Raw genomic sequence first — 16,727 nt, forward strand, 5'->3', positions numbered from 1 at the left:
CTGCTCTGCATCATCTTCCATTTCAAATTACATTTAACATTTATTTGAAACATCATTGTTAGACACGCCCCCCCCCCCTTTCTCTAGGGAGACCTTAGTTACTACACCCTAACTCTAAGGTGAAGTCTTTGACCTCTAATTCTCTAGTTACCCCCACCTCACCTCTAGGGGGCGTGGCTTATGTAGTTTCTAAATTTTACAGTTAGATTTGGTAAGGGTCCTTGAAAACCGTTTGAACCTTCTGCAAGCATGGTTATGGCCTATTTTGACCATAATTCCAGTGCATTTTCCCCTCTACGTGTGACACACTAATGAACCCATGAGTAGAATCACCTTATGTTACCTTTGAGAAGCAGTCTATAAACCACCCTGTTGATAACAAGCAGAAAGGATAGGGCATCTGTCAGTCATAATGTGTATATTTAGACTTCGTTACAAAAATTGATTGTAAATAAAATCCAGTCCCAAATTTACCATTTGAACATAGCCTACAGATTCTCATAAACATAAAAAAATCTGATTTTAATAAGATAGCTTCTTTGTTTTTTATATTTTTTATTATTCCATTTCTTTTTGTTTGCTTGCTTATTTGTTTGTTTGAGACAGTGTTTCTCTGTGTAGCCCTGATTGTCCTGGAACTCATTTTGTAGACCAGGCTGGCCTCCAGTACATAGAGATCCTCCTGCTTCTGCCTCCCAAGTGCTGGGATTAAAGGCACCACCACACCCAGCTTCTGGTGTTTGTTTGTTTTTATCTTTATTTTTACTTTCTGTATATGAGTGTTCTGCTTGTGTATATGTCTTATGTGCCTCAGAAGAGGTCATTGGAAATAGAATTGCAGATGGTTGTGAGCCAGCATGTGGATGCTGAGAGTCAAACCTGCTCTTAACCTCATAGCCATCTCCAGACCCACTTCCCACCGTTTTGAGATAGAGCTTTACTATGTGTATTTCCATGGCCTAGAACTCACAAAGATATGCCTTCCTTTGCCTCCCGAGTGCTAGAAGGGTACCACCATGCCTGGAAAGATTGCTTATTTGGTTTTCCTTTTTCTTTTTTCTTTCTTTTTGTGTAACCACTTACAGGTTTATTAACAGTAACTTTACAAAATTTATTCCTGGTATCTGATGTTACAAACTCTAGGTTCAAGGCTGGAGAGATGGCACAGAGGTTGAGAGCACTGTCTGCTCTTCCAAAGGTCATGAGTTCAATTCCCAGCAACCACATGGTGGCTCACAACCGTCTATAACGAAATCTGGTGTTCTCCTCTAGCCTGCAGGTAGAATGCTGTATACATAATAAATAAATAAATCTTTAAAAAAACAAAAACAAACTCCAGGTTCTTTGAGATAGGCAGGATCCTTGTATGTAACTGGCATAAGCCCCATTTTCTGAGCCCTCTTAATGGCTTTTGTTACTTCTTTCTGTTTCTTTCCACAAAGACCTGTTATGTGTCTTCCGTAAATGCATCCGGTAAGTGGAGAAATAAACTGGGACAAGAACTGCTACACGTTTCTCACACAAGACACACTTAAGAGGCTCCTTATAGGGGTTTTCCATCAGAACTGTAACCACGTGTGTTCCGCCATCCGTGAGGCAGACAGCCGCGGCTGCCAAGCTCTTCCTCCCTACACCACTGCCCACAGCAGCCATAGCTGCCATGGTTCTCTGCCCTTCCTTTTCCTTTCCTTTCCCCTAAACGCCCCACGGGTCCCTTCCGGTACTCTTCCCCTGCCGGCCCAGGTGATTCTGCCGCTTCTTTGGTTTTTCAAGACAGAGTTTCTCTGTGTAGCCTTGGCTATCCTGGACTAGATTTGTAGACCAGGCTGGCCTGGAACTCACAGAGATCTGCCTGCCCCAAGTGATGGCATTACAAGTGTGGGCCACTGAACCCAGAAAATAGCTTCTTAATATAAGCATAGTACTTTATTTGGTTTTTTACTGTTTTTTTGAGTCAGTGTCTCATATGTAGCTCTGGCTGTCCTGAAACTCACTATATAGCCCAGGCTAGCCTTGGACTCATCTGCTTGCCTCTGCCTTCAGAGTGCTGGAATTAAAGGTGTACACCACCACATTGGCTATGCATAGTGCTTTAAAGTATTTATAATTTATTGTATTTTATCAAGCATAAATAACCTTTATTTATTTAACGTATATGAACGCTCTCTCTGCATATAGATAGAGCTCTCTTCCATTGGTTATTCAGTACCAGGTGGTCAGACATGAATATGTATTTTGAAACTTTTAAATTCACTCTGTGTACGTGTGTAATATGATGTCTGTGCAGGTGTGTGTATGAACATGATGTGTGCATGAAGTCTGTTCTCTTCCTGGGTTCTAGGAATTGAACTTAGGTCATGGGGTTTACATGGCGAGTACTCTCATTCACTGGGCTACCTTGCCAGCATCATGACAGTAATCATAGGAGAAAGGCCACAATATTTTATTCTGGTAGAAGTAGGTCTAGAGACTACAGTGTTCTGAACCTCCGCATTTTCCATCAAAGAACTGGATAGTGTGTGTGTGTGTGTGTGTGTGTGTTTTAAGATTTATTACATATACAGTGCTCTGCCTGTATGTACGCCTGCACACATTAGATCACATTATAGATGGTTGTGAGCCACCATGTGGTTGCTGGGAATTGAACTCAAGACCTCTGGAAGAGCAGTCCATACTCTTAACCTCTGAGCCATCTCTCCAGCCCAGAACTGGATATTGTTATTCAGTCATCTATTGACAAAAAGCAACTGATAGTACAGAGTACACAGTAGGGAGTTCTTGTTCGTCTGTTACCATATCCTTCCAGAACTGTTGAGTTTCAGGGAAATGCTTTGTTTTATGAAATTACTTGGTCTTGTTGGGAATGTTAAAGACCTAAGTCATTTAGTGTTTTGTTGACTTTTTATGTTCAGTTCTCCCAGTTCTTGGTTGACACAGAAATGAGAAGTATCTTGGCTGAGTCATCAAGCAGAGATGATCATTATGACCCTGGTAAGTAGACTGTTTATCTGGACATGGGTCCCATCTCTGCTAGCTTAAAGCTGAATTTGTACTTCAGATGTTTTTACTTCTGGGTAGGAGTTGTTTGTTTTATGTCCTTCCTGAATTTGATTACCTTTTACCAAAAGATACATTTTTTTCCTCAATGACTGTATTATTATCAGGTATACGTTTAATCCAGGATTATTTTGTATCAAAATAGTAAGCCTAGCCGGGCGGTGGTGGTGTGCGCCTTTAATCCCAGCACTCGTGAGGCAGAGGCAGGTGGATTGCTGTGAGTTCGAGGCCAGCCTGGTCTACAAAATGAGTCCAGGACAGCCAAGGCTACACCCTGTCTCGAAAAACCAAAAAAAAAGTAAGCCTAATCTTCTCTCCAGGTGTTTTCAAAACTGTTTAATCATTAATTATCTGTGACTTTACTGGGTTTTACTTTAGAGAGAAAGTTTTGCACTGAAAACAGCTATTAATTTTGTTTTCATGCAGCCTTTAGAATCCTGAGTATGTTACTATGGAAACTGTATCTGAAGGGGTTTATCAGTATTTCTGAATATTACAGAAATGAGTCTCTCTCTCTGTCTCTCTTTACTTTTTTTTTTTTTTTGGTTTTTTGAGACAGGGTTTCTCTGTGTAGCCTTGACTGTCCTGGACTTTGTAGGCCAGGCTGGCCTCGAACTCACAATGATCTGCCTGCTTCTGCCTCCCAAGTGTTGGAATTAAAGGCGTGCGCCACCACTGCCTGGCCTCAGAAATGAGTCTCTTTTATCCTACTTTTTTAGTCACATGGAGTTGATTTTCTCCTTCTATTGTGGATGCTAGGGATGGGGTTCATGTCTATGTGCGTATAGAATTCTATTAAATAGACATTGTTTTATGATGTGATTGGTTCACTTCCCTGAAGGAGCACTATCAGGAATTCTGGAGGCCAAGACTTACTCTTACTGATCAATTAAAATTCACTGTTTTATTTATATACAAGATGTAGAGTAGTAGCTGGGTGTGGTGGTGCACACCTTTAATCCCAGCACTGAGAGGCAGAGGCAGGGGAATCGCTGTGAGTTCGAGGCGAGCCTGGTCTACAAAGTGAGTCCAGGACAGCCAGGGCTACACACAGAGACCGTGTCTGGGGGGAGATGTGGAGTACTTGTTCCCATGCTTTAATCCCTCGCTTTGATCTCCAGCACTGCATGCACTGGGTGTAGTGATGCATGCCTGTAGTCCCAGAATTTAGGAAGTAGAAGCAGGGAAACCAGAAGTTCAGGGCCATCCTTAGCTACAAGGATAAATGCCAGCCTAAGCTACCTTGTCTCAAAAATATTGCATTCTCATAGATAATTATTAGCTAATTAGCTGTTAATTCTTTGTAAAATATCTTATTTTTATTAATTATTTCTTCCAACACATCCATGAACCTAAAGTAAAAGTCAGTTCTTTAAGAAAAATGACCCTGGGTAGGTGTGGTAGTGCACATCTCTAATCTCAATACTAGGGAGGAAGAGACAGGTTGATCTTTGTGAGTTCAAGCCCAGCCTGGTTTACATAGGGAGTTATAGGCAATTGTGAGCCTCTGGGAAACAAGCTCAAACTTGTTTCCCCTGCAAGAACTGCAAAGTTCTTATTTGTTGAGTCACCTCTCCATCTTGTGATTGTTTTTAAAGAATCCTAGGATTCTAAGAGATGCCAGGAGAAGTGTTTATAGTCAACAAGGTGTCAGAAAACCTCCTTTGAAGGGCTTGGAAGGTAGAGCTCAGGTATATAAGGTTCTGACTTGGTGCTTGCTGTGTAAACATGAGAATCTGAGTTTGGATTCCCAGCATCTACACAAGAAGTCAGGCATGGAGGTACAAACTCTGACCTCAAGTGGTGTGGAGCAGACACAGGGGCTTGCTGCCAGTCATCCTACCTGAAACAGTGAGCTCTGTAGTCAGTGAAAGACCCTGTCTCAATAAAGTGGAATGTGTCACCCTCTGGTTTCCATCTGCACCCACATGTAGATGTGTGCACACATGTGGACACTCACAGTCAAATTTTAGTATATGCTGTACTGGGACACTTTAGTAATTACTGTTTTACAAGGCTACATAGTTGTAAGGCATGTATTTTTAATCTATTTTATTTGGGTTCTTATACTTTTACCTCCTCTCCAACCCCCGCCCCTCAACATTAGGTAGGAGAGAAAGAACGTTAGATGGGAAAGGGGCAGTGTATGTCTCTTTAGACTACTTCCTGCTGTTAGGGACATAGTTCCTTGGGGCAAGACCATTCTTTGTAGTTGGAATATCCAGCAGCCCAGCAAACCAGCAGCAGCAGCAGCTCCAGTGGGCAGCAGCAGGCACCACAGGCTCTCTTGAGTTCTCCCAGGGTTCTGGCATTTAGACTCACTCATGAGTTCTCAGAATTAAACTCTCTGCAGCTGGCACTGATCACACCCTTGTAGAGCAGGAGACAATCATAGTTAATGGCTGTGGACAAACTGAAGCAGCCCCATATTCTACACTTGTAATTAAAACAAAAGCATATTCACATACGATAACTGGGTTTTTAAAGAAATGAAAACTCTCACTATACTTTATATCCTAAGAAGAACTGAGCCCTATATGTAATGGCTTCCTCCAAACTCTTACTTGTAAGGTTTTTGTTTTGTTTTGGTTTTTTGAGACAGGGTCTCTCTGTGTTAGCCCTGGCTGTCCTGGACTCACTTTGTAGACCAGGCTGACCTTGAACTCACATTGATCCACCTGCCTCTGCCTCCTGAGTGTACTTGTAAGTTTTATACGTAAGGTAGAGTAAGAAATTCATAATAATAAATGATAAGAAATATAACTATGCTTTGATAAAAAGATATTTGAAACCTATATTCATTTTTAGAATATTCCATTTTAGTATTTTCAACCACATTCAACTATTGAATAATTGAAACTTTGCTTGGCAAAACCATGGATAAAGGGGCTGTTGTAAATACCTCCCACAGTAGATAGGAGTTTAGAGGTAGAGATAGCTTATCACCTCATATTTTTACTATATCTGTTTACTGGAGCAGTATAAACTGCTCTCCAATTAGTGATGTATTCTTATCTAAAAGACTGATTCTTCATGCATGGCTAAGAAAAGACCTTGTGATTGTGAAGGAGGAGGGAGCAATAGTAACAGCTGTCTCTGGAAGGGAATCATTGTAGCTCACTAGGGCAAGATTAAAACAATGGAGAATTCATTTTTAGAATGAAGGCTTTCACTGCCAGATTCATTTTGATATAGTACCCACACTGTTTCATTGTACAGAATGAGCCTTATGGGCAATAGTGATCCAAATAAATATATAAAATGCAGAAGGAAGAAATCTGAGTCTAAGAAAGAATGTCATGTTTGTTATAACTACCAGCACATCAATTCTAATCTTTTAGTGGGAGTTAGAGTATTTGATTTGAGGATTGGAGGACCTTAAAGAATTTATGATTCTGGTCAGGAGAGGTGGCTCAGAGGTTAAGAGCACTGTCTGCTCTCCCAGAAGTCCTGAGTTCAATTCCTGGCACCTACATGGCAACTCATAACTGTTTATAACTCCTATTCCAGGGTAATCTGATACCCTTACACAGATATGCATGCAGATACACAGAACACCAATGCACATAAAATGAAAATAAATAAAAAAGAAATAGTGACTTATTTTCTTCTTTCTGGTGTGTGTGTGTTTGGTTTTGGTGTTTTTTGAGACAGGGTTTCTCTATATTCTTGGCTGTCCTGGAACTCACTCTGTAGACCAGGCTGGCCTTGAACTCACAGAGATCCACCTGCCTCTGCCTCCCGAGTGCTGGGATTAAAAGCATGCACCACCACTGCCCAACTTTCTTCTTACTCTTTCAGAATTGTATCTGACTTTTATTTAAAATTTTTTATTCAGTTTTGTTTATAGAAATGAGTAGAATATTTTGGAAAGTGTAGTTTTTAAAAAATTTTAATTATTTTCCTTAAGCGATATGATGAGACTGTTAACAGAAAATAGAAAGCTCTAGGGGATTTTAAAAGCCAGTATTAAATTTTTACTGATTTTCTTCTTTTTATTGCCTTTTTTTAAAATTCAATTTTGAGACAGGCTCTCACCATGTAACTCTGGAACTCGCTAGGTAGACCAGGCTGGCCTGGAGCCCACAGAGTGTAAGCACGGTGAGGCTTGGGGCTCCCCTTTCTCCATTGCATGCTCCCTTAGCACATTTGGGGTGTGTTCATTGGTGTCTGAGGTGCTCAGGCCCACACCTGGCTCTGAGAATCTAAAAGCTGTCATATATGCCCGCATTGTTCAGAGAACAAGGCATTCCACGCCTCTGACCCTTGGTGTTATTTCTGTCCCACCCAGGCGAGGCTATCCCCAGTGACCTCTCCCACACTGACCTTATTAGACCCACCTCCCTTTTGCTTGGTGTGGCTTTGGCCATATGTAGTCCTGTAGTCAAGTTTACAGTTCAAAACTGTTATCCGAGTTACATTTTAAGCTTGCCCTATGCTTAATATTTAACCTTGTTAAAGACAGCTTTGCTGTGGCCTCAGATGAATTGGCAGTAGCTGGTTTCCATGTTACTGTTTTAAGAACGTTAGGTGGACCTCTCTACTCTCTTATCCTATTCTGTTATTTGCAATTGTTGGTAAATATTGTCCTTTTGTCCAAGCTAATCAATGTTGCTATTTGCTCAAGAGGGGAATAGAAAGACCTTAGGGTGTCACCATGGAACCATACACAAACAAACAAGCCTACTCCTTTAAAAATCTGCCTCTAGACCTACTTCCTCACATTTGTCCTCTTTCTTCTGGAACATCTGCATTTTCTAGGCATACTCAGGAATTCTCAGATTTTCCTGTGCATCACCTCTTCAGGTTAATGCCTTTTTCTGATTCAGGATCTTCCCTGGTCTCCCATCCTTTAAGAAACTCAGAGGTTAAGAGCACTGTCTGCTCTTCCAGAGGTCCTGAGTTCAAGTCCCAGCTACCACGTGGTGGCTCCCAGCCATTATGAGATCTACTGCCTACCTACCCCATTCCTCTCCTTTTAAGCAGTTACCTGTCTCTCATCCCCACCACACCTTGGCACATTGCATACATTTCTTATCTCAACACATTATAGCCATTAGTCTACCAGTCTTTTGGGTTTTTTGTTTTGTTTTGTTTTTTAGCAAGTCTCACCACAAAAACCGATGCCCTTTATAGATCTAAACTCCAGCCTGATGCTGGACATATTAGGCTCTTGGTTGCAAAGCCGGTGCTCAGGTTTCTAGAGTCCAGCCCAAGAATGGAAATTGCCATTAACTTTCCCACCATTTATCTAATGGAGAGATGGCTCAGTGGTTAAGAGCACTTGCTGCTCTTGTAGAGAACCCAGGTTTGGATCCTATCAACCCTGTGGTGGCTCATGACCATTTGGAACTCCAGTTTCAGGGTACACAGTGCCCTCTTTTGACCTTTGTGGACACCCACAAACACATGGCATACCCAACAAGGTGGGCACATACATATCAGTAAAAAATAAAATCTTCAAAAAAGAAAATTCAAGGATTTATTTTTATTTATTTTTGTTTGTCTTATTTTTTGAGACGAGATCTCATTACTTAGCTCATGCTGGCCTTGAACTCGCTGTTTTCCCAAAGTGATTTCAGACTTGTAATCCTCATATCTCAACCTCCCATAAGCTTGGATCATAGGCCTGTTCTATCAAGCCTCACTAGAATTTGGTTCTTGAGAAATTTCTGACCTACACATGGGCCTGAGATTAAAGGTGTGGTGCCACCTTTACTCCCAGCACTCAAGAGGTAGAGACAGGAAGATCTCTGTGAGTTTGAGACCAGCCTGGTCTACAAAGTGAGTTCCAGGACAGCCAGAGCTACACAGAGAAACCTTCTCTCGAAAAAAAGGGAGAAAGAAAAGAAACTTTTGCCCTATGAGCAATAATTCTGTTGGTTAGAATTTAGCAGTTGTAAAAGTAAATGAACCAATCACGTATGCAGAAAAAAAGGGAGAAGGTAAGGTGAAAGATAAAGAGGGCAATGAGTTGGCAAAATCCACAGTTACAGACTAACACAGGTGACTCATTTGTGAGGTAGGCTTATTTCAGAAGGGCTCACAAGGAGCAAAGAGCAAAGGTAATCCACAGAGCATGCAAGCACTCAGGAAACAGGCAGCCAGGAGCTGGTGAGTACCTGAGGGAGACTGGGCCTCCTATGCTGTGGTCTCCCATGTTCTAGAGAGTATAGGAGATTGGGGAATAAGCAAAACGGAAAGCTCTGGGAAGGTGGCGCAGGACCAGTGTTTACTCTGGTGATAAAGAAATGCGACGATCTCCAGACATGAAGGCTGGAGGATCTGTTAGAGGCCAGCCTGAACCACACGGTGAGACCTTAACAGAAACGAGCAAACCAAAGCCACCGTTGGAAAGACTGAAACAGGAGATGAGCATCATACACTGCCCGGTACCAAAGATTAAAAGCAATTGAAGGGACTGTGTTGGGTGAGAAGAGATTTGAGCAAGGGATTATAAAAGAGAGCAATTAGGAAAAGAGTGGGTTAAATATACAGTTGTATCTTCGCCAGTCTGTAAAAAGGAAACAACTGTCTACATTATTTTGAGTAGCATACAAAACTTGACGCATTTGGACAAAATGAAGCCTCTGTGTGATATACACATTTGGGGAAATAGTCTGTCCTTGGCAGCTTGGGTCATGTTCTCCAGTGTGGGTGATTAATCCTTTGGAAGGAAGGCAAGCTCCTATACTGTGCTAAGTGGACTAGTGCCTGAGCTATTGTCCGATTTTATCCCTCCAGGGCATGACTCTGCAGTTTTTCACTCCGTGAAAACAGATACTTTGCATGTGTTACTTCCCTTACTGCTCCCCCACTTTTAACCTCTCTGGAAGAAAACAGATGTTTACATAATAAAACGTTTATTGGAGAGGTTTATGGAAACCACAGTAATACAGAAACTCTGAGTGACCCCTGACGGAGTTTAGTGATGGGTTGAGAAAGCTGGTGCCTGGGCATTTCAAAGAGAAAGCTGGTGCCTGGGCATTTCAAAGAGAAGAGGGACAAGTATTAAATAAACCTAGACCAGCCAGGTGCGGCGGTGCACTGTTTATAACAGTACTGGGCAGGCCAAGACTACATAACAAAAGCCTTGTCTCAAAAAACACACAAGAAAATCTAAATCGATATTTCTGCTTTCAGCTATTTAAGTTTATCTGCATGACCAGCTCGTTTGCTGTAAAAGAAGAATCTGCCGAAGGGAGTGTTTTAAGGAGTGAGTACAGCACAGCCAGGCAGCTGCCCTTTCTGTTCTTGGTTTCCTGGGATGGAATTTTCTTTGTTTGGGATTCTGAAAGATTAACAGGCCTCATTGTTTCTTTCCCTAGATAATAGCTTTCCTTCTTAGCCATAGGATAGAAGCTAAGCCCTGCTGTTTGAATAGACACTCAACCTCCATTGCAGTATGTTGGCATAACTGTAGTTCTTTTAAATATTTTTTAACTGCAAGTGCAATTACTGTTCATTTGCTTTACTTTATTTAAAGTATTGTTTCTGGAGAGAGGGGTTGATTAAACAGCTCTTAACAGTCATCAAAGGAGACTAATCAAGGACACACAATCTGGGTGCCCCAATGCACCAGTGTTCTATTAAGGATAAAAGGCCTGGGAAATAGCTTTGGTCTCAGATTTTGCGAATTAACCAACAATTGTGACTTAACATAAAAAAAATGCAGAAATGGCCTGGCGGTGGGGGCACACACCTTTAATCGCAGCACTTGGGAGGCAGAGGCTGGTGGATCTCTGAGTTTGAGTCCAGTCTGGTCTACAGACACCCAAGGCTACACATCTTGGAAAGACAAAAAAAAAAAAAAAAGCAGAAATGAAAGTGGTATCAGAAGACTTAGAACTGTTTGGAATAATTATATAATATAGCATAACAAAACATAGTATAATAGCCAACTAAGCAAGACAACTGTTAAAGGATAGCTGTGGCATTTTTTGTTACCTCTAGGAGGAAACAGCCAGCCAGGAGGTAGCTGGAAATATCCAGGCATCAAATTCAGTGTGTAGCTGAGGATGACCTTGAATTTATGTTAGTGATGATTTTTAAAATGTGATTAACATCCAACTAATTAAAACTGAACTATTATATTTATTTGACAAACTTTGAGGCACAAGAACTGAGCAGTGTTAATCCATTTTAACCCTCTAAGCTAGTCTGGCTTCCTCCCAGTGTAAATCTCTGAGACACTTGCTTTTATGGCTTTCTCTGCTCCAGCTGCTCCCAACTGGTGTCTCCTGGACCTCATGGCTTAATCCCTCACTTCCTCCCCTTCTCTCGTCCTCCCCTGGCTGGCAGGAAGTCCAGCCCTATTCTCTCGCCTGCTCAGTCATTAGCTGTTAAGCCTCTTTATTGGTGTATCAGGGAATGATGAAGGAGCAATGTTTATATAACATTGTGAGAGTCTCAGAACAAGGATTGCAACCAGATTTGTGGACATGGAAATTAGCATTTGAATCGTTTCACAGTGCAAAATAACATTATGCCTGCAAACTTACTTTTTTTTTTTTTTGAGACAAGTTTACTTACTAGTACTGGCTAGCCTGGGGATAATGTATAGGCCAGGCTGGCCTCAAATTCACAGAGATATGTCTCAGCTCCCTAGTCTCAAAGGTGCTATTTATCTGAGGATGACCTTGAACTCCTAACCTTCCTATTTCCACATCCTGAATTTGTTAGCACTGTAGGCATGTACCTAGCTTATGTGGTGCTCAGGATCAAGTCTAGGGCTTCATACATGCCATGCAAACACTTCAGTTCTGAGCTTTATAATGTCTTTAAAACTTTAATTTAGAAACTTAGAAGGTAAGCATTTTTTTCTTCAGTATTGAGCTTCTTGAAAGCACTATGCTGAGTTATACCCCCAGCAACCTCATATGTCCCAGGCTGGCCTTGAACTTACAGTGTAGGCAAAGATGATTTGAACTTCTGAACTGTTTGCCTCTGCCTTCCTAGGTGCTGAGATGACAAGCTTGTGCTCCCATGCCTGGTTCATGTGGAGCTGAGTGTCAGACTCAAGGATTTATGCATTCTAATTGAGCTATAGCCTTTAATAATGTTGAGACAGCCTGTTGTTTGTTTGTTTGTTTGAGACAGGGTTTCTCTGTGTAGCCTTGGCTGTCCTGGACTCACCTTGTAGACCAGGCTGGCCTTGAACTCACAGTGATCTGCCTCAGCTTCCCAAGTGCTGGGACTAAAGGTGTGTGCCACCACACCCTGCGAGACAGTCTTGTTAAGGTGAGCAGGCTGATCTTAAACTCACTCTGTAACATAGGTAGGCCTCAAACTTGTGATCATCCCAGATTTAGCCTCACAAATAGCTGAGGTTACAGGGCTATACCACCAGGCCCAGGCAAAAACAGGAGAAGGAAGGAGTGTTAGTGTATGATATGCAGGCAAAATTGTCAGAAAAGAAAGAAGAAAGTTAAGCTCAACCATATAGAAGCAGGCTAGAAGACAGCCTTTGAGTATGTGAAAACCACCCTACAATTCAAAACAAGGCATGGGAAAATATATTTTAAATCTCACTTTCCTCTTGAAATCAAATACTCTTGACATCAATACTCTGTGTGGCCCTGGTTTAGCTTGTTGTACTGGTTATTAGAAATAGAGAAGGAACACCTTGGGGACGGGTAGGATTTCCATAAGCAGTTTTTGTTGGTTGGTTTGTTTAAAACAGGTTAACCATAAAAGGCAGTCAGCATACCTGTGTGTCTTTGTTCCCTAAGCCCGTATAGGAGCGTGAGCGGCACTGCTTCAGCAACTACGCCTCAGGTCCACATCCTGGGAAGAAGATGGCCGCATCCTGGGGTGCTGTCCACTTCATGCTGCTGCTGGCCTGCGCTGGCAGCACTGTCTTCTACAGAGAACAGCAGACTTGGTTCGAGGGTGTCTTCTTGTCTTCCATGTGCCCCATCAATGTCAGTGCCAGCACCTTTTATGGAATTATGTTTGATGCAGGCAGCACTGGAACTCGAATTCATATTTACACGTTTGTGCAGAAAACTGCAGGTAAGCACAGCTGGGACCCTTCGCAGTCTGCCTGAGTCTACACCTTAGCAAGCATCCCAGAGAGACTTGCATGGGACAGACTGGGGATGTAGCTCAGTTCGTAGAGCATTTGCCTAACATTCATGGAGTCCTGGGTTTGATCTTCAACACCACATGAGCTGGGCATGGAGACACTTGGGAGGTGAAAGCAGGAGGCTCAGGAGCTCAAGGTCACCCTCAGCTATATAGGGAATCTGTAAATATCCTATGTATGTGAAAATACAACAGCGTTGTCTCAAAAAGAAGAGAGAGGAAGAGGTTTTGGTCCAAGTATAACTGTAATTTGTCCTAATCTTCTCTAAAGGTGAATGCCCCCCAAAGGTCCAAAAAGAATATCGAGAATGTTCACAGTGATTTGTGGGGAAGTGTCTGTACAAGTTTTCACTGCCATTCTTGGAAAGGGTACTGGGGAGACCTTGAAGACAAACTTTTTTCCTGAATTATCTGAAGAGCCCAAGGAGCTCAGGCAGGACTACAATTCAAAGCTGAGGCTATATAGGGAGCTCAAGGCCAGCGGGGCTACTCAGTGAAACCCTGTCTCAGAGTCTTATTAGCAGTTTGAAAACTACGGAGTTGGGGGAAAAAAGTAAGAGTCCCAAGAGAGAGATGGCAAAGTGACCCTCTGGGGCTGCAGAACAACCTGTGCTCTCCCTTCCTAGTACTTCTGCGAAGCTCGCCTCTCAGGTGTGAGAGTATGGGATAGCTCTGCATGGAGACTCTTAGTCCAGTAGACCACAGTAATGTCTGAAGCAGCCTAACGACTGGTAATTCCCCCCCCCTCTTTCCCATGCATGAACAAAATAGGACAGCTTCCCTTTCTGGAAGGCGAAATTTTTGAATCTGTGAAGCCTGGACTTTCTGCTTTTGTAGATCAACCCAAGCAGGTGAGTTTTATAATTTAATGATTTGCTGGGATTTGTGTCCATTCCATGTACACTAGAGAGCAAACCCAGGGTGAGTGCTCTGTGGCTAAGCTCTGCCCAACAACAACCCTTTTTATTTTTATTTGAGACAGCATCTCACCTAAGTTGGCATGGCTGGCCTTGAACTCAGTGGCATAAGAAGGCCTTAAGATTGTGGTCCTCCCGTCTCAAGATGTGATTAGGCCTACAAAACCAGACCTGGCTTAACTCAGTGCATAGGGTCTCAGTGTCTTGATAATCATTAAACATCTCATGCTGTTCAGTAATAATACTGCTGTCACGTGAGATGGCTTTTTCCCTCCCATAGTGAGTCTCCTGAGTAATTGTAACTGTACACCCCAGACTCACAAGGGGTAGGTAGAAGGCTAGAGAGTGGGCTTTGGGACCTGAACACATGCCTTCCTGAGAAAGAGTACTTACCATGCAAGTATGAGGCGCTGAGCTCAGAGCCCAGCAGCCATGTAAAAAGCTGGGCATGAGGCTGTAGAGATGGCTCAGAGGTTAAGAACACTGTTCTTCCAAAGTGAGTCCAGGACAGCCAAGGCTACACAGAGAAACCCTGTCTCGAAAAACAAAAACAACACCAACAAAAAGATTACCAAGAGTCAGAGCATACTTTTGGCTGCATAACATGAAATATTTTGCCTTTGTTTTGTTTAGACATCCTGGGCTACAGAGAGAACTTGTCTCAAAAAAACAAAACACTGAGCTTAAAGAACTGAGATGCACTTTCTAGCTCAGTGGGTGAAATGGCAAAAGTGTTAGGAGCTGAACCATTGAAAGCAGCTACATCAGCAGGAGATGATTTGACGTTGTGTTGTGTTTGCTAACGGGCGGAGTGTGGTGGCTCACACCTGCCATCTCAGCATGTGGGAGGCTGAATCGGGAGGATCGAGAGTTCAAGGTTAGCTCTGGCTACATAGTTGATACTTTGTCTCAAAAGGTAGGGGCAGCTTGTTACAAGAACAAAATTTTCACCTAGGAAAACAGTAGGCTTACATTTCTTTGTTTTATTTTCTGTGTATGGGCGTTTTTCCTGTACATCTGTCTGTGCATCACATGCACACAGTACCTGTGTTGGATAGAAGAGGCCATCAGCTACCTCCAGGACTAGGGTTACAGAGAGTTGTAAGCTGCCATGTGAGTGCTGGGAATCAAGCCTGGGTCCTTACAAGAGCAGCCAGTGCTTTTAACCACTGAGCCATGCCTCCAGCTCCAAAACATTCGGCTTTAAATAATAGTTTAAAATAGTCATAGTCTAATGATGTACTGTGTGCCATGCATGTTGGTACCAGTGATATTTAAAAAGAAAAAGAACCTGTCACATTCTGTTCTAGAGATTGCATAACAACCACAGCTAGCATTTTTGTGATCACTGTGCCTCATCCAGTGCACACGACAGTTTAGTGGCGATATGAGGCATACCTGCCAGTCCCTATCCTAGGAGTAACCCACTTTAGGTCACGGCTAGCAAGCAAGTTCCCTGACTCCAGCTCTTGAGTTCTCTGTCTAACTTTGTGGCCTAATCTAATTTATATAACATAAAATACCAATCATTCAAAATGACAGCTCTGTAACAGAATACATTTAATTCTGACTCTAGAAGAGAAATGGAGTCTCCTTTAAACTGCCCCTCTTCCCCACACTTTTCCTCTGTAGAGCAGAGGAGTTCGAGCACTCATTCTACCAGACTACCTCTGCTGCTGCTGCCCTGCCCCCACAAGGAGCAGACCGGTGCTGCTAGGTGGCCTGCCACTGGGTGACTGTGCTGTCTCTTTTAAAGGGTGCGGAGACTGTTCAAGGACTCTTAGACATGGCCAAAGACTCAATCCCCAGAAGTCACTGGAAACGGACCCCAGTAGTTCTGAAAGCAACAGCTGGACTACGTCTACTGCCAGAGCAGAAAGCTCAGGCTCTGCTGTTTGAGGTGAGTTTTGAACCTGAATCTTGACTAATGCTGGGGTTTTCCTCTAAGAACCCTTTGGAGTGACTTGTGCTTTCAGTGTCCAGTCATTGCTCATGATTGTGGCCACTGGGAGAGTAGCAGGTCATTTACATCTTAAACCATCACCCTTGAATTTAAAGAGCTTTTCCTTTAAAAGGTCAGAGTACTCCCTTCTATGATATTTTTATTGCATTTATTTGTTTATTCGTTTTGTATGTGTTTGTGTGTGTGCACTCACATGTGCTGCAGTGCAGCGTGGAGGTCAGAGGACAACTTACAGTTCATTCACTTCTTCCACCAAGATCATCAAGCTTAGCGGCCAGCACCTTTACCCACTAAGCCATCTCGCCTGCCCTACAAGATAATCTTCATATAAAAGTTTGGTTTTCAAGACAGGGTTTCTCTGTGTAGCCCTGGCTGTCCTGGACTCATTTGTAGACCAGGCTGGCCTTGAACTCACAGTGATCCACCCGCCTCTGCCTCCTGCCTGCCTCTGCCTCCTGCCTGCCTCTGCCTCCTGCCTGCCTCTGCCTCCCAAGTGCTGGGATTAAAGGCGCGTGCCACCATACCAAGCCTAGTATAGTTATATTAAACTTAATATTTTATATTTTATTGTACATACTTATACAATAAACATAGTATGAGACATAATAAACATTAAATTTCATGTTGTAAATAACATTTATAGGCAGAATCTCATTATAATTAAAAAAAAAATAACAGCCAAGTAAGGTTCTGCCCTCTGAACT

General features: G+C 42.6%; 1 protein-coding gene across 5 annotated transcripts in view; it reads left to right on the plus strand.

Moving 5' to 3' along the window:
- Positions 1-16,727, plus strand: part of ENTPD5 (ectonucleoside triphosphate diphosphohydrolase 5 (inactive)) — a 35,484-nt gene that overhangs the window by 892 nt on the left and 17,865 nt on the right. Inside the window, exons 2-6 of one of the 5 annotated variants that reach the window (XM_084792123.1) lie at positions 2,913-2,991; positions 10,201-10,273; positions 12,789-13,071; positions 13,915-13,994; positions 15,817-15,960. In XM_084792123.1, the coding sequence (XP_084648249.1) occupies positions 12,855-13,071; positions 13,915-13,994; positions 15,817-15,960 (441 nt within the window). In that variant the 5' untranslated portion in view covers positions 2,913-2,991; positions 10,201-10,273; positions 12,789-12,854. Of the gene's footprint in view, positions 1-2,912; positions 2,992-7,137; positions 7,159-9,042; positions 9,172-9,201; positions 9,370-10,200; positions 10,274-12,788; positions 13,072-13,914; positions 13,995-15,816; positions 15,961-16,727 lie in introns of those variants that run through there. The other 4 variants (XM_084792124.1, XM_084792122.1, XM_084792126.1 and 1 more) reach the window with 4 other exon arrangements.

The sequence above is a fragment of the Acomys minous genome, assembly GCF_964271855.1.
Source record: "Acomys minous genome assembly, chromosome: 8".
Classification (NCBI taxonomy): Eukaryota; Metazoa; Chordata; class Mammalia; order Rodentia; family Muridae; genus Acomys; species Acomys minous.